The 27248-nt window shown below is 44.7% G+C and overlaps 2 protein-coding genes across 17 annotated transcripts in view; both read left to right on the top strand.

The window, feature by feature from the left end:
* The window catches only part of LOC134078178 (muscleblind-like protein 2a), a 32810-nt gene extending 29198 nt beyond the window's left edge, over positions 1-3612 (top strand). For 14 of the 16 annotated variants that reach the window (XM_062533901.1, XM_062533912.1, XM_062533911.1 and 11 more), the window contains one exon: positions 76-213. Coding sequence is in view for 2 of the 16 variants with exons in the window: in XM_062533913.1 (XP_062389897.1) it covers positions 76-200 (125 nt within the window). In the remaining 14 variants the exon portion in view is untranslated. Of the gene's footprint in view, positions 1-75 lie in introns of all 16 variants that reach the window. The other 2 variants (XM_062533913.1, XM_062533910.1) reach the window with 1 other exon arrangement.
* A 554-nt stretch (positions 3613-4166) lies between these two features.
* Positions 4167-17956, top strand: LOC134078177 (ras-related protein Rap-2a). Its single transcript, XM_062533897.1, has 2 exons — positions 4167-5166; positions 16222-17956. Exons 1-2 carry the CDS (start codon positions 4853-4855, stop codon positions 16457-16459), a joined length of 552 nt encoding a protein of 183 aa, XP_062389881.1. The 5' UTR covers positions 4167-4852; the 3' UTR covers positions 16460-17956.
* The last annotated feature ends 9292 nt before the right edge of the window (positions 17957-27248 follow it).

Genomic DNA, 27248 nt, shown 5'->3' with positions numbered 1-27248 from the left:
CTCAATTGCCTTTTAGTGGTTAGGCCCATATCTATAAGTAACCTACCTCTCATCCTCTTTGCTTCCCTGAAACAGATAATCTTGAAATAGCTAATCAACAAGGAATGGAGTGTCATCATGCAGCACTTAGAGGTCCAAGACAGCTCCTCTGTAAATATAACCTATTCTTCACACAAGATCTGCAGCAACCTGCATGCTAAGACAAGAATTAAGAAGCACTCACCTTTTTCCTTACAGTAATGCCGACTTCAAATGTTAACTATACCAATAAGAGTAACGTAATACTAGAATGAATACTAGTATCATACTAGTACATGTATTTGACACAATCAAAATATTGTATGTACATACACAAAACTTGTGAATGTGGAGACTTTATTGAAATGTGTAACCTTGAGTTTTATTTTTGTTCCATATTTGTTTTTAAGACATTATGTACCAAGGAAACAACTTAATTTGCACTTTCGGGAAAGACATGTCTTATGTTTTATGCAGTACCCCCATGTACTGTGTAAGAATTATAGAGAGAAGAACTCAGTGTAATGATCCAGAATTAGACCTGTCATGGTCACTGGACTGTATGGCTTTGCATCTGGCCGAACTTGTATCCATAAAACCACGAATGTTACAGAAGACAGTTTAATATCTCCACATAGGAGTATGATTATGCACCAGTGCTCCAAGACCTAATAAGTTTTATTCTTTATTTATCTTAATGAAAGAATAATAATATTAATAATATTAATAATAATAACAACAACAACAATAATAATAATAATAATATTAATAGTAATAATAATAATAATAATAATAGGGTGGAGCACAGTGCCCCCTTGTGGAGGAAAACTGTCTTGCCTCTAGTACCTATTGATTTATTCATCATTGCCATACAAACTCATGCAAATATTAATGACATGAATGCTTGCAAATGTTGTGGTTATCAGATCCAACAAATTCCAATTTGTTTCAACATTTTTTTTCAAGTTTGTTTAAAGTTTGAATAAGCCTATTGTGCATCATTGTCAAATCCTTCTGAGCACCATCATAGTGGCATATATCCACATCCCCATAAAGTGCCATTTGGACATAACATTTAGACATTTAGATTATGTGGCTGAAAAGTATGGGTGTCTGCAGGCAGACAGAAATGGCCAGGGTGAAATAATATATTGGCCAAAAGAAGGCTAATATATTATAGCAGAGCTGAATTACACAGACATCCATAAGTTTCAGATGGGTCTGTTCTAAAGTTGTCATAGACAACCATTGTCAATGAATGAGTGGTCTGTTTGAGTACCTGTAGAAGTGCCTGAAGTTCTTAATCTACAGAAAAAGCATTTTAAGATGATTTTTGTTCATAGCACAATTGACAGTTTTAATGTGATGTGTCAATATTATTTGATATGGAAGATGGGAAACATTTTGTTTTATTAAGTTTATTATTTTTTTGTTTTGTTTAAGAGTGAAATGATAAACCCTTTAGCTGCATTTAGAAATTTGATTGTGTTGGTATAGGTCAAAATATCACAAGGTCAAGTATGACGTGATGTTGGGTTAGTTTAAATGTTGATGTAATTACTTTTTCAATTGTTTCCAGTTTTAAGTGCGAATGTAAGCGTGAGTACTGCATCCGCGTTGTTACTGACAGGTTACATCTCTCATCTACATTGTCTTTAGATATTCATTTTCATTTCAGAGCTAAGAGCTTTCCAACTGCATTAAGCACTGAACACAATTGTGTGTGGATTTCATCATTATACTGTATGCAGTATCCATTATTAACATTAGTCCTAAGTTTTCAGTATAGTACATTTCTCTCTCTCTCTCTCTATTTTTCTTTCTCATTCTCACTCTGCGTGTGTGAGTGTCTATATGTATGTGTGAGATGTGTGTGAGTGCATTTGTGTGTGAACACACTTGCATGGGGATTTGACAGAGACTAAAAGAAAGTCACTATGTACACATCTTGGTATGAGATTAATAGACAATCTACATCAAGACTCCTTTAAATCTTGGAAAGAGGCACTGTTCTTATTCATTCTTTTTTCCTTACTCTTTTGTTGAGATATATTTTGAAAATGTCCTTATGGGTGTATATGGAAATATATTATTAAGTGTATTTTGTTCTCATTCTTTGTTCTTTGTTAGTCCTTTACACAATGTTGTAACCGAGTATATTTTAAACTGAATGTAATTTATTATGCTAGGCCCTTTTCTGCTGGTGTCCCAGCTTGAGACGGTACTGGCAGGAGGGCCTCTGAAAGCCGTCTGTGGTGTAGGGGGATTTCTGATCGGTCTGCTCAGGCCTTCAGATCTCACACATCACTGCCTTGCCACCATCACAAGACAGCTCACTACCGTAGAAGCAAGGCTGCAGAACTGCTTATATTATCTCTTAAAGCTTTTATTGTATAGGTCCTTTTTCGTTGAAGAAAACAATTGGGTGAATGGGGTTCTGAAAAGTTTCATTGTAGTATGTGACTATTTTATAAAAGTACTAATTTGTCAGTGTGGCAACCTGAAAATGACAATGACTAAAGTTCTGTATTTTTGTAAATGATGTAACTATTAACATTTTAGAGCACTGTATTACCTAGGTTGTGTTGCTCTCTGAACATTTCTTATCCTATTACAACAGACCCAGTGACAGATCTGATATACAGTAACTTCTGTCATTATTATTACAGTGTGGCAGGTCTCACCCTAGATAAATAAAATTCAAAATGAGGGCTCACAAACAATGAATGACATGTTTGTGACATGCAGTGAAATTAAAGTATAATTTAGAGGTTGATAAAGAATTGTAAGTCAGCATTTTGTTGTTTCACTAAGTGATAATTGATCTTGCAAAGCTTACAAATGCCTGTAAGAAGTGGACATGGGACATTACACATTAAATGTGTAAACATTCGAGTTTGAAACTATTGGTGATCTTTTCAGCATTCCGCAAAGTGTCTCTGTCAGAATAACAGGAGTAAGGCCTAATGTCCTCAGCCGAATCTTAAATCGTGGTGAAAATGGTGATGGTAAATGTCAGAATGTTAAGACTTTGTTGATGGTAACATATTCCCTGCACAATTTTCTTGGCAGTGTTGGACTTGACAACAAGGAATAAGTGTGAACCTTGCCTTACCTTCAAGAGTACTGTTCTTGTATTCTATGTTATAGAGCTCTTAAAATAGGAAGTATTGTAATTGGTCTTACAAATCAAACAAAGTATGATATTTTAAATGTGTGGCCAAAATGGTAGACTGTTGTGAAGGAGGCAATCTTGTCTAGCACTTCCTGACAAAGCTTGATGGAATTAAATTCTCACCTTTATGTTTTTCATTCTATCTTTGTATATGGTAGTAATGTGACTGCAGAATCTAATCTCAGCTCTTGACAGTGCCACATAGTTCCATCAATTAAGCAGCACTTTGCACCAAAAGATAAGAGAGGAATATTGGGCCCTCTCGCTAGAGTTTGATTTAATTTCAGTGTGACAATTTATTGGTGGTTTATTTGTGCATATTTTTGTGCTGTTCATGTCATATTAAGTAGTTTGTTTTGAGTTTCTCTTAAAAAAATATGTAAAAGTTATTATAACAAAATAAATCAAAAATGAAATACTGATGTGTGTGTGTTTTTCTGCAAATGTTATAATTTAGAATTCATTCTAGTTTAAAAAATAGTTGGCCCATCTATATTTAATCTTTTATTCAATTCAGTTTGTTTTAACTGAGCCCACATTTCTCTAGGCCTGCTGCCTGCAAGTTGGATCAGGCTAGACCAAAGTTTTCTCCACTCTGTAGTGGTAATAGAAAGGGCAGTTTTTGCAATTGCATTGGTTTATAGGCTACATGGTTAACTTATGTGACAACTTTCAAATAAATTATCGTTTCAGAAATAAGTTTTAGAAATACTTTAATATAAACGTTACCATAGCAACAACATCCGACGCACTAGGCTCTTCTTGGATACACATCCCTAAGCTGCTTCTGCTATTGGATAAATGCTCTAGAGATGTCACTGTGGCAACCGAATCGTGAGGGGTTTGACACTCAAACGGAAATCCAGCCCTTGAATTTGTACTGGTCGTTTTGGTGTTTAGTCCATAGATCCGTGGGCGAGGTTTTTGGCGCCTGGACGCGGCCATTGGACTATTTACAGATCTGTTAAGTGAGGGAAAAGACGTCTCTTTTTCGTCGCTACGGAAGCCGAGAGGAGAACGGCTGGTTGCACGGCGGCGGTGGGTCTCCACCCGAGAGTATGGCGGCCAGGAATGTATTGCTGTGTGAATAGAACCGGGGAGAGAGATGAGAGAAGATGAAAGGAAATCAAAGGGACGAAACTTGTTACATCAACTCTTGAGATTCGTGATCATTTAAAAGCATTTCCTCGGATAACGCAGGCGTCTCGGTGAAAAAAACAGGGTCTTTCCAGGTTTCCCCCTTATGTCCTCGCAGGAGCAAGTTTTGTTTTTTTATGATGCTTTGCATTGGCGAGCTAAACAGATGAAAAAGCACAAGTTATTCATTGCCGAGTCATTTTGTTCTACCTTGATGTATGGGGGGAATTACAGGCGTCTGAAATCAAATCATCATCAATGTCTGGGCTGCCTCGGGGATTTTTTACAATGAAACCCATCTCTAGGCACCAAGTCTTTGTGCTCTGGCTGTTTATTTCTCATAGCTAAGCAGTGGTACGCGAGGTAACGTTAGCCATAGTCTTTACATTCTCGTAAGAATGGGATGCAGTCTGTAGCTCGATTGACAGTGTTTTTACGCGGATTCATTTAATTTTTCAATGCCGAATGGTAAGTGATAGCATCCGACAGTATTTTTGTTTTATCCGTTAAAACACGGGAGCGATGCGCGAGTACAAAGTGGTGGTCCTCGGAAGCGGTGGGGTCGGGAAATCCGCCCTCACGGTGCAGTTCGTCACCGGGACGTTCATTGAAAAGTATGATCCTACAATAGAGGATTTTTACCGAAAAGAAATTGAGGTGGATTCCTCGCCCTCGGTTCTGGAGATTCTGGACACGGCTGGCACCGAGCAGTTTGCGTCCATGCGGGATCTCTACATCAAGAACGGCCAAGGCTTCATTCTGGTGTACAGTCTCGTTAACCAACAGAGTTTCCAAGACATCAAACCAATGAGGGATCAGATCATCAGAGTTAAAAGGTGAGGATGATGTGCAAGGGAGCTCTTGCTCTTAGACGAAACGTCTTGACCTAATGCATAACCAATGCAGTGAGCTACTGTGTTGCAGATGGTCTGCCATCTGATCGTTGTGGCCAGTGATTGCTTCATCTAGCCAAGCCACTCATGCAAGAACAGTAGCCTATACTCATCATGAAATGCATTTCTTCACAGGTTTATGTTTATTTTTGTTATTGGTGTAGGCCTAAGTCAGAAGAATCCTACTTTTTGCTCCTCGCTTTTCTCTGATCTTTGGTGGTGCACTTAAAATTGACCAAGTTGCATGTTGCATTTATGACCTCATAAAAAAAACGGCTCAGGCCATCTGTAGACATTGTGAAAACAATGTTAAATATCCTGAGATGTTCACCACCTACCTTAGTGCTAGTATGGTGGTGAGGATGTTATTGATAGAAACTTGTCATAGTCTACAGAGCTAAGCCCCTCACCTGTTGGAGCTGCTGGACGCATTTGCGGTTACCTGTTGAGGTGTGTGTGTGTGTGTGTGGTCCACAGCTATTTACTGTGTTGTCAAAGCTTTCCTGCACTTGTATAGTCCCACTATCAGCAGACAGTTTCATCTAGGCCCAAGCCATATGTTGCCCTGTGTGCACCGTGTCAGGCCCCCCTCTGTCCTGCTGTTCATCAGAAAGTGTTTGGCTGACTGGGCGCTTTCCTCCTCTACTCTTTTATTTGTTTGTGTGTGTGTGTTTGTGTTTGAGTGAGCCGGGTATGGAGCTCGGTAACTTTGATAAGTTGTCCCCCACAGTTGTGTGCTGCAGCCCCTCTGACAGAGCCAAGCACATCACCCACAATTCAGTGCTCTTGCAGCCCAGCAGAAGGAGGGACGCTTTTGGCAACACATCCCGGAATAGGGCTAAAGCTGTACAGGGTTAGGAGTGGCTACATTTGGAGGAGGGGTAGGGTTAAAAAAAAACAGAAGCCCACAGAAAGGCATATTCCTGCAGAGAGAGAGATGTTTTAAATTAAAAAATTGAGCACAAGCTGTTTGGAAAGAGCAAACAAGCACAAACAGGAATCTTCTGCGGCATGTTGTTTCACTAATATTGTGTAGATACTGCTTGCACACTTCTGTAAGATGACAGGACTTCAACAGATTGATAGCACGCAGAGTTCTGCTTTAGTACTTTGTGACATTTGCAGGACTGTTTTGGTACTCATGGAGTGACTTGACGTGCGTAAAATGATCCCCCCTCTAAGTCAGGAGGGACCAGTTTAGTTGAATCAGGAGGGGAAATGCCTCTCTCTGTCACTACAGTAAATAGCCCAAATACAGATGCACACCAGATTCTGTCTTGTAGCGGTGTAGACTGTGATTTATTCAGCAGTATGGTTCCCAGGGTTCTGAGGCCAGGGTGTCGGTGTGGTGAGTTGGACTGGCTTTAGTGGGATCTGCCTTTGTCATTATCCCCATACAGCCAGTGTTGTTACCCCTGGGTGTTCATCCCCTGCTTGAGCCAGGCTGGAGTTTGATAAATACATCTGATCATAGAATAGAATTTGGCGAGCCACCGCGCTAAGCAGGATGGTCTTACTGAGTGGACATCTGCTCGTAATAGACTTGTCTTGTGGTTGCTGAGCACAGCCTGGTGTCACGGAATACCGGATGGACTGACACCGGTTCTCTCTTGTCGGTCATATTGCTCCAGGATACCGTGTTGTGGTTGGTTTTGTGCTTCGCTGTTATTCCACGTAGGGGGTTGGCATAGTTTACTCTGAATTGCTGTTCTCTCCCCCCGCCCCCCCCCCCCCCCCCTCCCAAACCACCATACCTCCACCTCACATTCTCACCTTGGGCTTTTGTGTACTGTAAGCAGGCTGTTGCGTTTGGCTTTGTTAACAGGCCCAGGCATTCCTGCTGTGCTGTGTGTCTCCTTTATGTGGAGGCCCACTGCATTTTTACTGCCTGTTGTTCTGCGGGTGGCATTAATGGCGGGAAGACAAAGGAGAGGAATGGAAGTGGTTAACTCGTTCAATAAATTCTGCTGAAAGACTGAGGCCCTCTTTTCCATTACTGACACTGCAGGTTGCCGGCTACCTCCGCATGCCTGCTCGTCTGCATACCAGCTAGGGCCAGACAATCCCGACTCGACCTGTCCATAAGTAAGCCCACTGCGCTGACCCAAATCAGTCTGCCCACTCCATATGTGCTGATGGTTGACTTTGTTTCTTTAACACTGAAGTCCGACTTTTAAAGCAAAGTCGCTAAAATACTGTAGTCCTATAACTTGCCTTAGAGCACACTCCCCAATGACAAAGGTATTTCTGGACTCAGTTTCATCATCACTGAACCATGGGGAGATGTTATGGCATATTGAGTGATTCTGTTTGAAATCTGACAATGACAACTAGCTGTCAAGATCTGTTTTACCCAAAGGCCTAGTTATGCTGGTGAATGGTGAAAGTATTTTCCATGGCAAAAGGATGTTCTGCCTTATTGCCCATTTAAATACAGTGAATATGATTTACTGTTAGTCACACTTTCCTGATTATGTGAACGAGGGCTAATTGACACAGTTGGAATTCAAGGGAACTGATGGTGGTCAATACAACAGTATGATGCTATTGCAAGGCTATTTTTACAAGTAATTACATCATCATGTGCAGAAACCTTTCTCCCCAACGATTATGTAGAACTAGGGGGAGTGGTAGTCTGCGTGATGGCTCAGCTCAGATACAGAGACGGGGCCCCCCACCAGGTACAAGCTCTAAAGGCTGAGTGAATGCTGAGACTAACTCACAACCAGACTCGCGTAGCATAGGCCCTATCTGTAGTTTCACCCATGGGTCTCATCACATCTCTGTTTCAGTGAGAGCCATAGGTCTATTTTCTTGTCATTTCTCAGTTGAGATGCCCCTTATTGCACCACCTCTGGTGTTTTCCCTCTCAGTTTAACCCTCATGGAAGAATTATTTTGGTGGAGAGGAGTGGGCTCTCGGGGACGAATCAAAATTGATTTAAGCTTACCACAGTATTGCGCTGAGAAGGTGAAAGAAAACTCAACTGAGGTTCAAACTTCAGGGCAGACTTACATCACTGACGAATAAACCATCTGAAAAAAAGCTTATTTAAACTGTCTCCCAGACAGGCTGAAAGATTAGCCTACAGTATCTGTGGATTGGGTAATTGGCTTGGTAATTTGTTTGGCATGCACCAACAGGCTTAAGCCTGTCAGCTTTGAGGTGGTCTCCACAAGTAGGCCTGCATGAAGGATCTGGCCCTCTGCAGAGTCCATTAGCAAGCCTTGGCACAAAAGATGCTACACATCTATATTGAATGGTTCAGACAGATAACGTTCATTTGCGACTTGGACATCTTGTGTAGTAGTAGCAGTAGGTTATTGAATCACCAAGCCACTGTGTACACATCAGATAAGAGTGGTGAGAGATAATCAATCACATCGCTTTAGTATTGACAAGTATCCATGCCCACACATTTCTTTGGGTAATTATCCTTGTCTGCCATGGAATATCTCCACTACCGTAACAATGAATCTTCAGGATATGGCTGTTGCAGTTACACAAATTATCATTATAACGCTGCAAAGAATTATTTCAGAAACCAGAATAGACATTGACTGCATATCTTTACCCGAGAAGCATAATAATAAACCTTCTCATGATAAATCTTCTGCTGATAAATAAATCACAGCTGCATTTCATAGAAGGTACAAATGGAAACAAATCAGTGGGCCTCATTCACCAAAATTGAGAGTTGAGAGAAGTCTACAGTACACTGACTGTTGTTGATTTCCATTGTTGTTGGGGTTTTTTTAATTGAAAGCCAGCCATCATTCCCATAAAAGGACACGAGAAGAGGGCTATGTACACGCATTATAAATCAGACAGAAATCGAAAAGACAAGTTGAGAGATGAAAGGAAAGTTCTTACATAAGAACAAATGCCCAACAAGGTGATCCTGGTGAATGTCAAAAATCGGTTAGAAAAGACATTTCTTCCTAAGAAAGGTTTGTGAGTGAGGCCCAGTGCAGTGAAGGAAGAAGTCATCATAGGGGCCTGTTTGTTTGTTTGTTTGTTTGTTTGTTAGCTGGGAGCATGCAATGTGAACAGGATGTTGTGTTTACTCAGTAAATGTTAAGTTTGGGGGTTGCAGGATGTTGGGTTCATAGTACATCCATTCACTCACCCCCGTAGCCTTCAAGTATTTTGCAAACATCTGAAATTGGCGGTTGTTTCCAACTGAAGTGTTTAGGGATGACATTTAGAGTTTAGCTGTGTTCTTTCCTAGGGCAGTGCTCATTAGAGTACTGCTACATCTGTCTTAAATCTATACTGCTTCTGTCGACCTTTGAAGAGCAGGGCCAGGCAACACACTCCTCTACTGTAGATGTGTCTCTCTAGGATGGAGGTAGATGAAGCATGATGAGAGCATTGATTAATGAAGATCTATAACACAGTAAAGGCAAAACACACTGCCTAATAAGGTCAGACAGGTGTGGGTTCAGCTCTTCCTGACGAATCTAGGCTAACCTTTTAAAATCTGACCCAGATTTAGTCTTTATGTTTCTAATTCCCAGGCTCTCCAGACCTCATCAGCAGCGAGACTTAAGTTTCGTGCCAAACACCACATCTGCGCACACACCAGCCCTGCCAGACACACACGTTCACACAAACACACACTCGCACACCTTATTGATGAACTTTCCCTGTGGTGACAGCCTGTGGCTTCTGCAGCTGTCACAACTACTGGCAGCCCTGGCCGTCCGCCGCCAGAGAGGCCGTCCGGCGGGTCAGCGGCACCGGCCTGTGTGGCGCGCGTCCTGTCGCCCCCTGTCACGCCGCATCAGTGTCCGGGCGGCGCGGCGTCACGCCTCGTTATTAGCGGAGGTGATGGGCGCAGATGATGAACTGGCGCTGCCAACGGCGCCCGCCACGGGACTCATCAGCCCCGCAGTCTCCGGCTCGGTTAGCGCGGCCCAGGTGATGGCCGGCGACAGCCCACCGTGGACGCAGCGACTGCGGAGCGACTGAGCCGAGGAGAAGGAGAGAGAGGGAGAGCCATGACTGATGAAACGCAGGAGAAAGGCGCCTTATTACTTTCTGCGTGTAATCCCATTGGGGATATTAGAGCTGCTTGCCGCGATGGTTCTCAGCGATGGAGAATGGATGTGTGATTCTCAGCGCTGCTTATTTAATCCCTCAAGTGCAAGCTCCATATGTGTCACCACCACACTGTACTTCTCCTCAATAGACAGAATGGATTAGAGAAGTGCCTTTGGTCCTAATGAAAAATACATCACTGGATTTCACATTCTCACTTATTATAGCCATTGAGCACATAATGCACTTAAATATTTTTGCTAACACATCACAGTTCCTTATCCAGATTTCCTGTCCCATATCATTTCACACACATGCATCACTATTATGGTGGTCCAGGGTTCTTGCAGTAGTTTTAACAGAGCCAGATTTTGCCTGGTTCTGGACACAGCCAAATTAGCATTTTATTCACAAGGACCTCTGCAAACAATTGTCCTGGGAGTTGAGAAGGGTACACGATTTTCACATTTTAACTTTAGCTTTGCCATTCAAAAGTGCAGAGCACTGCTTTTGTCGTTTGTGAGCAGAGCCAGGAATGCAATGACAAATGATTACAGTGGCAGAACTTCAGGATGTGAGACGGCTCTAGTGCTGCTCAGACAGTGGTAATTGGAATGATTGCATGGAACCTATTGAATATCTGAACAGAATTCATAAAATTCTTTCTGCGTTCAAAATGGCAGTTCCACAGAGGCACATAATTATATGAAAAGCAGAGGGCTCACTCCACCTCTGTCTTCCAAATTGTCACGAACATCCCCCCCCAAGGAAGCCATAAGGTGTAATTTGCGTACTTTCTTGTTTTAAACTGTGTTTGAATCCTCCTATTCTTCTGCCTCTCTTTGAAGTGTCCGTATTGCTCTTGAAGCTCTATTGGTTTGCAAAGACGACACTGATTGAATAGCACCAGATGTGTGACGCATCTCTGATCCAAAGAGACTCCGCCAACTCCCCTCGTCTCTCTCGTCTCTCTCTCTCCAGTCTGAGAATAGTATCTGAGGTTTCACAGGAAACAGGCAGTGACGGAAGTGGTTTCCTCCAGCCGCCCCGAGACGGCAGATAGAGAATGGAGGGACATTGTTGAGAGAGACTGGGGAGAAGAATTAGGTTATGTGTCAGCTGTTGTCTGTTTTTATCATTTGCCCGCTCCAGCAGCATCACCCAGTAGGCCGCTGCTGGCGTGCTCCATCACGCGATGACGCCGCAGCCCTCGCGCTCTAAGCCTCTTTGCTGAGCTAGTTAGGGCCCCCGACTCAAGCAACCTGCTAAAGCTCTTGCTGCACGGCTCCAGAGCACTGGGCCGGATTTCCTATCCTGGCAAATTGCAGTGATTACTGTAGCAGATAAAGCCATGCAGGGTTTGATTTTTGCAGAGGTTGGGGCAGATTTATGTCTCGTGTGACATAGTCATATCCTCAGACCGTTTCCAAAGTGCTGTAGATGCACCCTGGCACCGGCTAAGCAGAGGAAGTATTTGATGTAGCCTCCGATAGTCAATTCTTAATCACCTGAAACACCATAACCATATATCACACCACTCTACAAAGCTAGTGTGAAGCATTACTGTGTGTAATGACTGCGCTGTAATTGGGCTTGTGCTAGCCTGACACTTGAGAAAGAGCCCCTCAGCCCTGTCCACTTGGTCTCCATTGCTTGCCTAATACCTGCATAGCCACGCTTACCATGACATGTTTACAGGCTTTACTTCTGGGTGCTTCAGAGCAACAATGTTATCAGCATCTTTGGTTTAAAGTAACACAACGCATGAATTCCCCCTTTTGTTAACTTTCAGCATGCAGGGAACCCATCTAGTACTAAAGGGTCGTACTTCTACCCACAACAACATTAGATTACCAGGTTTCCCAGGTGTGCATCGCCAATATTACACACTCCATTCTCTTTATTGTACGTCGATGTGAGATCAAAATCAATTTGAAGCTGTTATTTTAAGGTAAAATAACACCTGGTTTGGCTTTAATGTTCACTATGCAACATAAGAGAACAGCTCCAGAATAATGTGCAGTGATGCTCATTTCGGCTAAAGGGTCATTCAAAGGGTCTATCTAACATTTTGTATATCTCATTTTGCCATATTCGTAAATGTGTCTGCAAACCAATCCACATCAGTTTAGGAACAATGCAGCTCAAGATCCAGGCAGCACAAGCCCCAAGACTTGTAGTGCAGCTGTGGGCCTGGACTGGGCTGCAGTGCTCTAAATCCTGCTGTCTGGCCGAGCAGGTCGAGTGTGCAGCTCTGCTCTGCTCACTCCCACTGTCTGTGGCTGGAGCTAGCGCTAGCACCAGGCCCCACAGCTCCCACCTCCCCTCCGCTAGATCACTTGATGCGTCATACATTATATATAAGGTGTGTCTGGGAGAGGTGCTGTGGGTATTTGCAGGGAGAGTGCTCCGATGTAGGCGGGCTGTCTTAGTGCGGTTTGTGTGTGTGTGTTTGTGTGTGCGTATATATGTCTCATTGTGTGTGTGTGTGTGTGTGTGTGTGTGTGTGTGGGACAGTTTGTGTGTAAGTGTGTTTTTCTTTGCCAATTTATGTGTGGGCGAATAGTTAGAGGTGGGGTGTCAGTGGCTGTTTCTGCAGAGCGAGTAGAGTGGGGAGGGATGGGGAGAACAGAGAAGAGGAGAGGAGGAGAGAGAGTGTCAAGTGTAAAACTGTGGAGTTGAAAGCTCTTCAGTGGGCGCTGAGGTGGGTGGTGGTGGTGGTGGTGGGGGGTGGTGGGGGGTGGAGTTGGTGGAGGTGGGCTGCAGTAAAGCTGGCTTCAGATGCAGCCTGCTCCCGTCGAGCTGAACAACACCTTCCGTGCGAAAACCCTCCCAGTGCGGGCTGCTATCCGTGGCAGCCGTCCTCGCACACCTCTCCCAGATTGCAGGTTTCCCTCCTCTGTTATTACGGCTATTTTTGGAGTCCCTCCTCCAATGGCGCCAGATTGCAGCGCTCGGCGGCGTGTCCATGTTCCCGGGCCCCACAGCGTCCCGCTCCACTCCAGAGGGAGGAAGTTCCAGCCACCTGGCATCTCCCACCACTCGGCTATTATTGTCTGCGTGTGTGGTGGACCGCTGGGAGGAGAGGAGAGGAGAGGAGAGGAGACGCAGAGATTTTCCCAGTTCCTGCCGGTAAAACAATGTTAGCTGTCTTCCAGCTATCCACGCTTCAGACCTCCATCCATCACTGTCACAGAAAGCAGGCGCTTACGTTTTTATCTTAAAAGTAAAAAAAAGTGACTGCTTTCTCTGTGGGGGGGGGGGGGGGGGGATTGGGGGGGACGTCCGTGTCCGTGGCACCAGGGAGAGGAGCTGGGTCACGAGCTGATATCTCATTCGCTAAAGAGCCTGGCGAGGGACACAGCCCTAGCATCACATTATCTCCTCTACACAGACACGTTCAGTCACAGACACACACAGGTACAGTACACACATACCTTCAAACACCACCATAAATACTCATACAATACAAACACGCATAGCCTACGCTCATCCTTGCGCTCACACAGCCATAGATGCACACGTAGCCCTGCACACGTATGCTAGCTGGCCCTCAGGCTGAACTGATGGTTGGGCCCATGAACGAAATGAGGGCAGCCTGTAATCTGCAGTCATGTGGCTGCATGCTGTCTCATGTGATGGTCTCAGCCCACCCAGAGATGGGCATTTGGGTGTGTATGCGCGCGTGTGTGTGTATGGGGGGTTCTCAGAAGGGTTCATCACATCTATTCCCCCATTCTGTTTGGAATAGGCCAGATCAGTCTGTGGTGGGGGGAGCGTGCTGGTCTCCTAACCCCAAATACAAGGCGTTTCCCAGCGTGGGTCTTAATGGGGTGTCGCCAGAGTGCCGTCTGCACCCTCCCACCCAACCAAGCCACTCACCACCACCACCACCACCACCACCCCCCGGCCTTCAAGCCACCGCTGTGTAATTAGGGTTTCCTTAAAAACAGAAAAAGACAGCGGATGACGATGGTGACTGCAGCCTTGCACACCCACAGTGAAATTGCACTACAGAAAGGGTCTGAATGGAAACACACTGCTGATGCCTGACGTTCTTGTTCTCTGTCTCATGTAGGCATGCTTGATCAGCTGCATTAACATGCTTTACTATGCGGTGAGATCACGTCTGACTCAAAGATGGATATCACAAAGCATCAAATCATTTCCGAATTAGAAACCAAATCCAATGCGCAGTTTGCCCCTTTAGTCATTAGGATTTATTGAATCACTCGTGTTATTGATTGATTTCTAGCTGTTCCTTATGTTCAGAGAACACCAGAGCAATTTTCATACTTTGAACACACCTGTCAAAGCCCTTCTGCTGCAGACGGTCAATATTTCCAAGTGGTTATTCTTAGCCGATGCCTACAGCAGCAAGGCAGCGATTACAATCCTTGATGGAGTTTCCAAAGCGAGTGAAGGCCTTATTCTTTGAGTGGAGAGACCATGTTCAGTTCCTCTTGTCTGTCTGCGGCTACTGTACGGCCTCAGGTGTCAGGTGCTAGCAGTGATCACTTGCTTCCCTCACACAAGTTACTCTGATCTGTTTTTCCACTTTTTACCCCCACCCCCTCTCTTTATCTCTCTCTTCCTCTCTCTGCCCCCTACTGCTCTTCATTCTCATCTCATCCTCTCTTTGTTAGGCTCCTCAGTTGACTGTTTCTGCTATTCTGTTTTTTTTTTTTTTTTTCCATTTTGGAAAACAGTTAATAATTTAATGCCATGAATATTTCATGCTTAAAAGGCTAACCTCTGAAAGTGATAATGATGGTTGATGGCCAGAGGTGCTTGAGAGGATAATTCTCTTGTTATGCTGTCAATAACATGCAGGCAGAAGCTATTTTTAATGCGCCGCTCCAGACCATTGTTTTGCTCTGTTTGGACACTTACTGTACTGCTCCGGTGCTCTAATATTGTCTGTGCTGTCATTAACGCGTCCTGTCTGAAGAGGGATTGTGTTGGCACAGGAACCCGCTCACAAATGCCTCATGAAAGTACATTCATCTTAAAGGTACACACTAATCATGTTTTGTTGTAGATTTTCTAACTGAAAATGTGCATTTTGATGGAGACCGATGCTATTCATGGATTTGTTACTGTGGCACTGGATATGGGGGAAAGATAAAGCCAGACAGTGCCATTTTAAATGTTGATTGGGATGCGGCTCGGGAACAACTGGTATTGATATGTTGTATAACCGCACAGTGTTTCCAACAGCATCTGCCTTTGTATTGTGTTGCACTTCAAATCCAAAGATGTTCGGTGTGGTAGACAAAATCATACTAGTGCAAAAACGAAGTTCTCCTCTGAATGTACAGGAATAGTTCTCCTGTAACCTGAGGGAGATGTGGGCTGATCTGGAACATGGTCTGTTATAAACTGGTGCTCTCACATCCTACACATCTTGTTTCAAGTCTTCTGGGTTTGTAGACAGGTTCCACATTACATAACATGACTCAGAGAATAAGGACGCCTGATGTAACAAGCGGTTTGTGGCATTCTCACAAGTGATGCTATCCCTCTCAGCAAGGCTTGGAGTTCAAAGCAGCGCAGTGGATTAAGGCTCTCTCCTCTCCTCTCCTCTCCTCCTCTCCTGTCCTCGGGGAATACTGTGCCATAATGCCCACTTCCTGCTTGTGGGCCCTATCGAACAGTATTCCCTCAGTGGAAGCTGTAGGCTGAAGCCACCATGATGTCTTTTATCATGATGAGGAAAGAGCAGTTGAAGGTCTCCTGTGATTTCATTGTAGCTGGTGTAAAAGTGCTGTGTGTTCTAACAAGTGTGTCTGTGATGTGTGGATCTGTTAATGCCACAGCTCTTGGTTGGTGCTTTTAGAAGTATGTGGAGAAGACGGGGACCGTACACAGTGAATGATCAGCTGATTCCTGACAGATGTATATTTTACAAATAAAACTGATCAAATCTAAAGCTGTTGTTGTTCTTCTTGGCAGGTATGAGAAGGTTCCGGTGATCCTGGTGGGGAATAAGGTGGACCTGGAAAGCGAGCGGGAGGTGTCGTCCAGCGAGGGACAGGCCCTGGCCGAGGAGTGGGGGTGCCCCTTCATGGAGACCTCAGCCAAAAGCAAAACCATGGTAGATGAACTGTTCGCCGAGATCGTGCGGCAGATGGACTACGCGGCCCAGCCGGACAAGGATGACCCTTGCTGCTCCTCTTGCAATATACAATAGCCACTGAGGCCACACGGGCTTCGCTGAAGTCTCCTGACAGGAGCGTGAAGGAAAGCAAACTCACACACTCGAGTCATGAACGGCAAAGGATACTCTCGTTTTTGGTGCATACAAATCCCTCATAAAGTAATTAAAAAGTGATTATGTTTATAATTCAGTGGAAAAAGAGAAGAGGCATCTTTGTTAGCCATACGACCTGAGAAACTGGACAAAAAAAAAGAGCACTCGCCTTATGTCATTCTGTTTTCTATGGTTAAGGAAATTGAGATTTCAGTGCAGGATTTTCAAACTGGTTTTTAAAGAAGCTTTTTTATGTTTCGCTGTGGTATGATTTGGTAATATTTCATTGAAACTGGTTTCATTTTGTGTTTGTGTGTGTGTGCGCGTGTGTGAGTGTGTGAGTGTGTGAGAGCGTGTGTGCATTTTGTTGACATGACCCAGTTTTTTGGGCACTTTTTTTTTCTTTCTTGCTTGAGCCTTCCTCACTTTAAGTCACCAAGGCACAGAGGCAGACATCTTCTGCACAGCCCCCCAAGAGGAGAGATTATCCCCCTGATCCACTTGTTTGAAACATTGATGGGTAATTGATTTGTGTACCATGTTTCTCTCCGCAGAGCTACAGAACCCATACCTCCAGCAGAGAGGATGTTTTGTACTCATCACTGTCACAACCAAAGAGGCGACTTGAAAGCGCCTCACTTCTTTCTTGTCGTTTGTTTCTTTATCTTTTCATCTTTTTTCTTTTTTGTTTTGGTTTTGAGAAAAGGGATTGAACAAGGTGGAAGCCCATCTCTTTCTTGTCCTTGAAGACATCAATACCATGACGTCTTCGCTGTTAGTTCTCTGTTTTTTGGAGATCTTTTAAGAAAGTGCACAGGTGTCTCTCCCTCAAGCTGTCAGCTTCCACTGAGGATGGCTTCGCACAGTGGAATAAGAACTTTCGTTTCCCAGGGAGTCCTCGGAACTGGGCTCCGTTTGGAGTGAGGAAACTGTGTTTTCAGGAATGGAGGACATTTTCTCTTAAGGTGCCATCAATCATTCTACTAGCCACTTCTGTCATGTCCTCTGATTGGGTATCAAGATACTTTGAGGTGCTGAGAGCTTGCTAGCTTCTCACTCATCTTTATGTATTCAGAGTATTCATAACAAATGATAGTAATAATAGTGTAATAATATTGACGATGCTAATAACAAACGGTAATTAACTGTAGTGTAAATAATTTTGTATGGAAGGTGCCAGCTCCTCTTGAGACACAGACGTTAACACTCATGTGGAATTGTCAACTGTATGCATGGCTAGTAAAACAAACAAACAAAAAAAAAGGACTTGATCATTTTTTTTTAGATTTATTTTTTCAGGAGGTCGAAATCCGCCAGCCAAACACGCTCACGTCTAGAACCAGGACACTGGTCTGCAATGTACGTCTGTGATAACCAGAGGGAGGACAGTGCTCCCTTGGTCCATTCTCATTGTTGATTTCTTTTCTATTTTTTTATGTGAGTATTTACTCTTTCTCTCCCTTCCTAAATGAATGGTGACACGGTTTCATTTTGGCATCTGAACAATAAAGTGTGTTCAACACGACTCTGCAGGTTTCTGTTGCATTTTCTCCCACGTTGTTGCTCGAAAGAGGAGAGACTTTGACCTATTTTAGTGCAGGCAGAACAGTTTTGCTTTTCTCCGGATGATTTTGCCCCGTGAATTTCTGAGCAGCTTGTTTAATTTTGCATCAGAAACCAAAAGCGGGTGATTAGCTCTTCCCTGCCCATATGATCAAAAGTATTGGATCTCTCCTGCAGGGGTAGGCGGTTACATATAGGCCTGTGTGTCTGTCTGTGTGTGTGTGTGTGTGTGTGTGTGTGTGTGTGTGTGTGTGTGTGTGTGTTTGTGTGGGTGCTTGTGCAGCTCAAGTAATGGCACCAGTGGAGCTTTACTTGACTGCAGTCATGGATACTGATATTGCCAATTAGTATCCCAGCCCCTCACAGCCTGGGGAAAGGTGCAGAGAGAGACTCATAACGCTGTCAGAGGAAGACAGCTGGGCAAACAGAAAACACTAACCTCACACTGGGGTGCTGTTAATAACCATTTGTGCAACGTGGAGTGTAGCCCTACATCTGTGTATGTGTGTTAGTGTGTGTGTGAATGTGTGTTTTATCAGTCCTGCAATTTGAGCCGTGTACTTTTTTTTTTAATAACCCTGCTCACTCTGGTCTATATATGGACATCCTGTTGCAGTTCATATCGGTTCACTGCCATGCGGCATCATGTACATCCGCACCCATCATCCATATAATGTATGGCCCGCGTCCCAGTTCCACTCCCCCACGCCTGATCCCAGCCCACAATGATGATGGGCTCAGCTCATCTTCTGCCACCACCAGCCCCCCCCCCCCCCTCTCTCCACTGGCAGGCCCAGCTCTGTGCCAGCCACAGGGGGCCCGCTGGAGGAGCTCCAGAGCCTTATGCCCACACAGGGCCGGGCGCCAGCAGGCCAGGATTAGGCCCCGCTCAGCACACCCCATCCAGCAGGGACGGCCCCTCTGAAGATAATGGAATTAGACAATTAGCTAAATACAATCGAGATGGCCAGCACTTTCACTGATCGACTGTCTCAGCTGCTTTTTTGAGCGGCGCTCAGGAGAGGACAGTGCCGCAGCATCGGCCCTCTCAGCGGCTCCACGTGGAGCAGCAGGTGAGGGGCGTCGGGACGGAGACGGGGCTCTCGGAGGGGACGTACTGTAGCTGAAGGGCAGGAGGATGAGGGCTATTTGCTGATCTGAATCGAAGCTGAAAATGACTCATGTTTTTATAGTCGGCCTATATCTGGGCCACGCTAATTTAAGACCAATCCCTCTTCAGAGAGGGTTGGGAGCTGACTGTCGGACGGAACAATGAGACACTTGAAAGGAATGATAAAAGTTTTTGATCCCTGGCGGATCAGCCCCCTCGCAGGCCGACAGTAGCTCTCGCCTCCGTGTTTAATTCACAGATTGTCCCCATTCACACTAGGAGGAAAAAAGAGAGCAAGCAGGAACCTCCTCGGACCCCTGAGGAGGAGAAGTTGTTAATAGGCCCGGAGATGTCACCCGTGAAGTGTCCCGGCGTCTCCCAGACAGAGGCAGCTGTCACCGGTCACGGCCCACCCTGTGAGATGGCCGTCCTGCGGGCGTGGACCAGGCCTGCCGCTGTCCCCACTCTGTCTGCGCCTGCTGCCGTCATTACCGGCTGAGAGGCTCCCTCTCCACACAGCGCAGCGCAGCACAGCACAGCACAGCACACACTGAGAGGCTCCCTCTCCACACAGCGCAGCGCAGCACAGCACAGCACAGCACACACTGAGAGGCTAGTGAGGGTGGACTGTCAAAGAATGCATTGCGTAACTAGGAGGTTTTCAAAGCTCTGGGACACCAGGGCTTCTTCAAAGTGCCCCAGAAAGGCAGTGGCCCTCCCTGCCCCAAACACTTGCCTGCCTGCCTGCCTCTCCACCCACTCACCCACCCACCTAAATCACTGGAGCTCTGAAATGTAGGCCTCATGTATTAGTGATGAGCTGACTCACGGTGTACCTGAGCGCCCAGAACAAAAGGCTGCAGGTTGTGACACACAGTGGCGTGTTTGTTCCACCTGAGAAGGCCATTGCGGGAGCGCTAAATGCCCAGGCGAGGAGGAGCCGTTAATGAGGGAAGAGCCAGTCACGCGATCCCCTCGTCCTCTCGTCCTCTCGTCCTCTCTCCACTGTCACTGAGGGAAGCGCTCACACAGCCTGGGAGAGAGGCCGCTCCGCTCTGCTCCTCTCCTCTAAAAATATTATCACAATGCAAGGAAGGAATGTGGTTGCCTTGGACCGCCACAAAGCCTGTGTGTACGTGTGTGTGTGTATGTGTGTGTGGCTGTATCGCTGTGTGTATGGCTGCGTGTCTGTGTCTGTGTGTGTGTATGGGTGGCGGGGTTGAAAAAGTGGGAGGTGGAGAGTTTACAGAGGATGGTCTGGATTAGCTCTCTGTGATCCCAGAGTTTATTTGTCTCTCCAGATGTGATGCGGGACACCTCCCTCTCTCCCACTGCCTTCCGAGAGCAGCCCTCCACTCCCAGCGCTGGAATGAGGCAGCTGTTCCCGAGGACTGACTCACACACACTCACTCGCACACACACGCGTGCGCACGCAGATGAATTGTAACAGTTGACTGTAAAGGTTAGATTAATTGGGTAATGAGATCCCATAAAAACAGCAGCTGTGGAAAGCCCATGTGTCCAAAGTCTGTGGTGCGAAGGCTGGCTGTTCCTTGAACAAAAACAGTGTGAAGCAACCGTCTCTTTCTCACACACACACACACACACACACACACACACAGTGTCCCTGACTGCACCATGTCCACGTGCTGGACGCATTCTCTCTTCATGTCCAGGTAGAGCTAACCTTGAGCCAGAGCACACGCCATCACTCACTTGCGCCACTCTGATGGGAGACAGTGTGGAAGGGGCACAAGCCACATGAACACACGCCTGTGCAGGACGCTCATGAAGCACTAATGACTAGGTGTCATGGCAACCAGATGGCAACACATGAGTTGTCAATTTCACAGTCTAATTTGCAGCTGTAGGAATGGACAGGGCCAGTCTGCGCTTTTCTCTGTGTGTGTGTGTGTGTGTGTGTGTGTGTGTGTGTGTGTGTGTGTGTGTGTGTGTGTGTGTGTGTGTGTGTGTGTGTGTGTGTGTGTGTGTGTGTGTGTGTGTGTGTGTGTGTGTGTGTGTGTGTGTGTGTGTGTGTGTGTGTGTGTGTGTGTGTGTGTGTGTGTGTGTGTGTGTGTGTGTGTGTGTGTTTTTGTGTGTGTGTTTGTGTGTGTTTGTGTGTGTTTGTGCGGTTAGTGGTGGGGGGGGATAAATACAAGCATCATGGACGCGTTCCATCTTGTGCTTATGCATTTTTCATCTGTGGATTAAGAGCTCTGCTATGGTAAAAAATGCCACCACGGAGCAAGAGTAGAACTGGGTAGAGGATTCACACGGTGTGTGTGTGTGTGTGTGTGTGTGTGTGTGTGTGTGTGTGTGTGCGTCACCATAACTCTGTGGTAGATTCCTAGCTCCATTAGGAGCTTTCAGTGGTGGTTAGTCATCTTATGATCAGCCGTGTTCTCTGTCTTAGTTCAGGCATGTGTATGTAAACCGCATGCACAATCCTCCTTTTGTCCTTTGGACACTCCTCTATGTGCCTTTCTCAAGGAGTGTCCTTCACTGGGGAACGTGTCCTAATCCTCTCCCTGAAATCTCACCTGCAGAGTGCAGATGCAAAGGCCTCCTAATGACAAGATGTCCAAGAGTGTATGTGTGTGGACTGTGACAGCGCCCTCTGCTGGTGCAAAATGGAAGTGGTCATTAGAGCACTGCACTGGAGCACAACACAGACCAACAGCGGGTAGGTTCCTAGTGTCTGCTATTTATTTTAGCATATTTGAGGTCTGCTCATTTTGCCATAAGTTGAGAGAAAACAGAACACATAAGAATTGTTTTTCGAAGTTCTGAAGTGCTTGCCTTAGTCACCAAGTGAACCTAGATGGTCACTGGCATTACAGAAGCATGAATCATCAGTGGCCCAAGTCCTCGGGACTGTGAATAGTCTTGTCTTCTTTTTTATTTTATTTTTTTAATAATCTATTTTACAATGTGGCTGTAAGCTATTGAGTGAAGATGCATGTGATGTGTATTGTATCTCTGTCTGATAGCACACTCTTTATTGCATCTGTGCTGTGTCTGGGGCTCCTTAATGGGGCCTGCATTGCTAGGCAGCACCCCTGCTGCTCCCTGACTGGGGCTCAGGAGACTCGGCAGGAGGAGGGACACCCTCTTCAAACTTCTTCTCCCAGTTTGATCAGCTATGTGTGTGTGTGTGTGTGTGTGTGTGTGTGTGTGTGTGTGTGTGTGTGTGTGTGTGTGTGTGTGTGTGTGTGTGTGTGTGTGTGTGTGTGTGTGTGTGTGTGTGTGTGTCTGTGTGTGTGTGTCTGTGTGTGTGTGTGTGTCTGTGTCTGTGTCTGTGTCTGTGTCTGTGTCTGTGTCTGTGTCTGTGTCTGTGTCTGTGTGCGCACTCCTGCGTGCATGCACTCTTCTACTCCTGCATTCCAAGAATATCTTGGTTAGGAAGGATCCCTGGAAGTGCTAAGACACTGAAAAATGTATCAGCATAAAAACTGAACTCTGATACACACTGATCTGAATAAAAGCTAATGGAATCCTATTTGTAGGTTTGTATACTGTAGGTGATTCATTTCTTTTCAAAATGAATATGTTCTCCCCTTTCAGTCCTGTCAGAATAAGGCCGTTATATAACAGGTATTCAATGTGTTTCTGGTTGTATAATTACCGCATTCTTTTGCAGCACTGCAGGAGTTTTTTTTACCATGGCTACATCTCTACCAGCATATCCACTGGAAAAGTGTCTCTGGGTGAAAAGGGTTCACTGTTCATGTCACTGCAATTTGTCGCACTAGGCATTATATTATACAACACAAAGCTTGTTTACCTCTGTCAGAAAGCATGGGCAAACAAATAAATACGCTCTTGGGATAAAAAATCGGGCTGTTTTGACCACGGAGGCCCCTGCAGTGGCTGATATCCTGTTTGGTCTTCGCTTCATTGTCATGCTGCGTTCCCTCTCTGTGACACCTGAACAAACAATGCAGCATCCTGTAGGTCCGCAGCGACGCACAGCAGCAACAGCCTCCCCAGCACCGCGCCGCACTGTGTGTGTGTGTGTGTGTGTGTGTGTACCGCTCCACTAGGCTCTGACTGCCTCTGTCATTATGGCCTCAAGCCTCACAGGCTACAGACATTTCACAGACGGAATGCTGCAAAAGAATGATTGCTTCCCTGGTCAGGTAAGGACAGCTGGCACCCAGTTAAGAAATCAGTGTCCTTGGCAACCGCTTATTTATCCTTCTTCACATGGCAGCACATCTATATCCCAATGTTTACGCTGGAGTGTCCACATGAATAAATTAGGTCTCTTGGAAGGGTTTATTTTTTTGGATGAAAAAAGATTATGCACCAAAATTTGGTATTGATGAATTGTTAAAGTTCACTTATTTTCATGATGTCAATGCCATCTGCATCAAGTCTCTTTTACACTCTGGAAGAAATCGTTCACTATAACATATGCCCATAGAGTATCACAGAAATGGAGAATATCCAGCTAAGACAGCCGTGTATTAAGAACTGCCAGTGGTTGAGAAATCTATGATTTATACTAAAGCCTTGAAAACGAACACCACCGAATGCTATCTGCTTCTATTTGGGCATTGAGTCAAATAGTTCCCTGGCCTCAGGGCTGCTCACTCACTCCTATTCAGGTTCAACAAATCAGACGTTTCTCCTCCCTCATCCCCCCTGAGGTCCCACTGGGATCTTCAAAGAAACCAACCACTGTCTTGGTATCAGCATACGAGTTATACGAACTGTATACTGCACTTGCATAGCACACATGTTGCCAATGTTCTCAGATATATAGTATACTTTCTTTATGGTATGTTCATATATCTTCCCTTCTCCCAGTCTCTCTACCTGATCATTACCGTGTCCAGCCTTCTATTTTGTCACAGCGTCTGTATCTTTGGCTGATAATAGCACCCTCCCTGGACTCATAGATGGATGATGAGCCACTGGGCCCCTGGGCACACACATAAAAAAACTCCCCTGTTGTGGAAAGAAATGGACAAATTGAGTCTTACAAATATGATATACAGGTGAGTAACCGTCAACAGATTCAAGACTTCTTGCTGTGAAAAAACAGTGGCAATTACAAAGCATAATTATCATGCATAGCATAACCTGTGGTATTTGACGGAGGGGGGTCATTCAGATATCAGGGATGAATAACATAACCCTTGGTATATGACTGAGGGTAGCCATATCACATAAGACATATCACATAACGGAACCTGTGTTATTTGACCAGAGGGGTCCAATACAGATTACAGGGGTGGAGTGACTGGGGCCTGGGCCTGGTAGACCTGTTGAGTAATTCATCTCTGTCGGGACTGAGAGATTGAGCATTGTCCTCCAATTCCTCACATTTTAATGACATGTGGTGTTTGTCTCCCATACCCATGAATTTGAAAGAATTTAGCTTGCCCACAGCAACTATTCAATTATGCAAAATAATAATTACCCATAAAATGAATATAGATTAATCAGTAAAGTAAAACATATCAAAAGATGGTGGCTATTTGATCCTGGATGTTTAATAGCTTTTTGTTTGTTTGTTTTTTTTCTCAAAGTTTGCTTTTCGGTCTTGTTAATTCTGTTCAAAGCCCTCACATGATGGCTCTCTCTCTCATGTTCTCATTACTGTGTCCACCCTTTTCATGGCTAATGTCTGAAGTGAGATGTGTGTGCCTGAGTGAGGTGTCAGGCTTTGGCATCGCATTCTACAGTCTGCGTTTTTCAGGAGATGTCCTTAGAATCCCAGTTGTGTTTTGAGTCCCACTTTGAACTTGATTGAAGTAGTTTCTGTCTATCAGGTAAACTCCAACTCTAAGTTTATTTGACTTTGCCTCTTTCTCTTCTCCTGGATAAACTGTGACCGGTATTTGCCAATCCTGTCAGGAAATTCCATCACTGAGAAAGAAGAGTAACCAGCATTGCGTGTGACCAGCAATGTAAACTGTTCAGCCTATTTGTTGCTTATTTCGTTGTGGGTTGCACATAATATTCTATTTCAGCCAGTTTGCTCTCGATCAGTTGTTTTAGTCACTCTTCTCAACCGGCTTATCATCTTCCGGTTCATCAATATCCCACTCACCTTCGAGAATTCTACCTCCGTAATGCCTGAGTGACCATAAGTTGCCTTCTTTTTCCAACCTTCCACTATTCATCCTTGGGATAATTAATCTTTTCATAATATTATGATAGGGTCTCTTCATTTAAAATGATTCAACATGGCTACCTCATAACACAGCATACTGTAGATCTGTAGTATATCAGTAGTTTATCATATTCACATCTTGTATCTTTTACTCTCTGTGTTCACTGCAGTATTTCATCACCGTAGCCTATGTTCCTTTAGTCATGTTGATTGTTGATTTGCTTTTTAATTTTCCTGTTTACATTGTTTACATTGTACTGTATGTTGTGTGTGGTGTCTTAAGCTGCTGGGACCTTGAATTTCCCCTTGGGGATCAATAAAGTATCTATCTATCTATCTATCTATCTATCTATCTATCTATCTATCTATGTTATGAATTGTGATTTAAGGGAAAGTTTATCTGAATCCTTTCAACTGATCCTTCAGTCTGTGTTACTCTTCCAGACTGTCCTCTATGATTATGTGTCATGATGAAGACGACAGTTCATTAGCTTATTCTTCTGCTTTATTATGAGCACCTCTGGAGTATCATCAGTGGATACTGAAACTGCTCTTCTGTTTGTGACTGGAGCATTGAGTGTAGCTAAGTCCTCTACTCAGCCGTCAGTAGGCCTATTGCAGATTAACATCCAGCTTGACTCATCTTCGCTGACCCCAACTAGATCGGCATGTAACTTGGGCGTCATTATTGATGGCCGACGCAAAAACATGTCACACACAGCACACTGCCCCCCTCCCCCCACCCCCCACACACGACTGCCCTCCTACCCACCTTTACCTAACTTCACTGCATCATAGGAAACCACACTACTTACAGACAACATACAGCCCACTAAACCACTGTATCATCATACGACACTGTCCCACATACACAGCACACTGGCCAACCCTTTTACCCCCCCTTGCACTTAAATGCTTTTTGCACATCCTGCCCCTCTACAACCCATTGGTTCCCTAGAGTGGCCCAAATTAAATTGAAATCTCTCACCTTGGCCTATAGGGCACTTATTAGATCTGCTTATTAGTAGATGTAGCAATGGGGGACGAGTCCGCATATGTCGAGTCCGAATCAAGACTGTTGGTTTAACTTTACTCTCAAGTAAGGCCGCATCGAGACCAACCAAAGAAAGAGATTTTCATAATTTACATCACCCAAGTAGGCTATCATATAACAGTTCAATTCTCAAAAGGTAGAGTGGGGATTGTTGGCTATTGGAGCAGTCTAGCAAACACTTCTACAAATTACTTCTTCTCTGATTTACTTTAAGACAGGGAGGTTAGCTGAAGTGAAAATGTAGAAGGCTATGTCAGCATTTCATTGAAGATTTCATTTAACGTTGAAGATCCTTCAACTCTTCCCTTCTCTCCCTGTCCTGTCATTCAATTCCCTCTACTTCCCTCTCCCCCTCTGCCTTTTCCTTCTATAGTATAATAATTTATATCACCATTGATATGCTTATTAATACCAACCATCATGACTTATAGTAATACTAACCCACTTTATTTCTCTTCCCTTTCCCCTATACCTCACCTGTAAGGTAAAGGGTAAACCATTACCAGTCATCAGCCATCTTTGTGCCTGACCCTCATCACACCTGAAGTCCCATCCCTCTGACTGCCCTACACTCTAAGAAAGAATGTGTTGTTTTCTTACACATTCAATAATGATTCCGCGAAATTGGTGCCTTTTAGCGTCCCTAACAGAAAATCAGATATAAAATTGCTTTAATAATGAATAAATGTGTAGCCTAATTTAAAAACTCTTATTGTTACTGCAGATCCCATCATCAATATAAGATCAAGTAAAATCCAATAAATTACTATCTAAAATAATTAAAATCACATTTTATATGCTAAAGGTGAGGATTTTGGCCTGTCCCACGCTATGGTTGTTATTTTTCAACATAACTTCTAATTTATAAGATGTGGGC

Source organism: Sardina pilchardus, chromosome 4, assembly GCF_963854185.1.
Source record: "Sardina pilchardus chromosome 4, fSarPil1.1, whole genome shotgun sequence".
NCBI classification, from domain to species: Eukaryota; Metazoa; Chordata; class Actinopteri; order Clupeiformes; family Clupeidae; genus Sardina; species Sardina pilchardus.
Note: the sequence above shows the minus strand (reverse complement) of the source record. Positions and strands in the feature narration are given on the sequence as shown.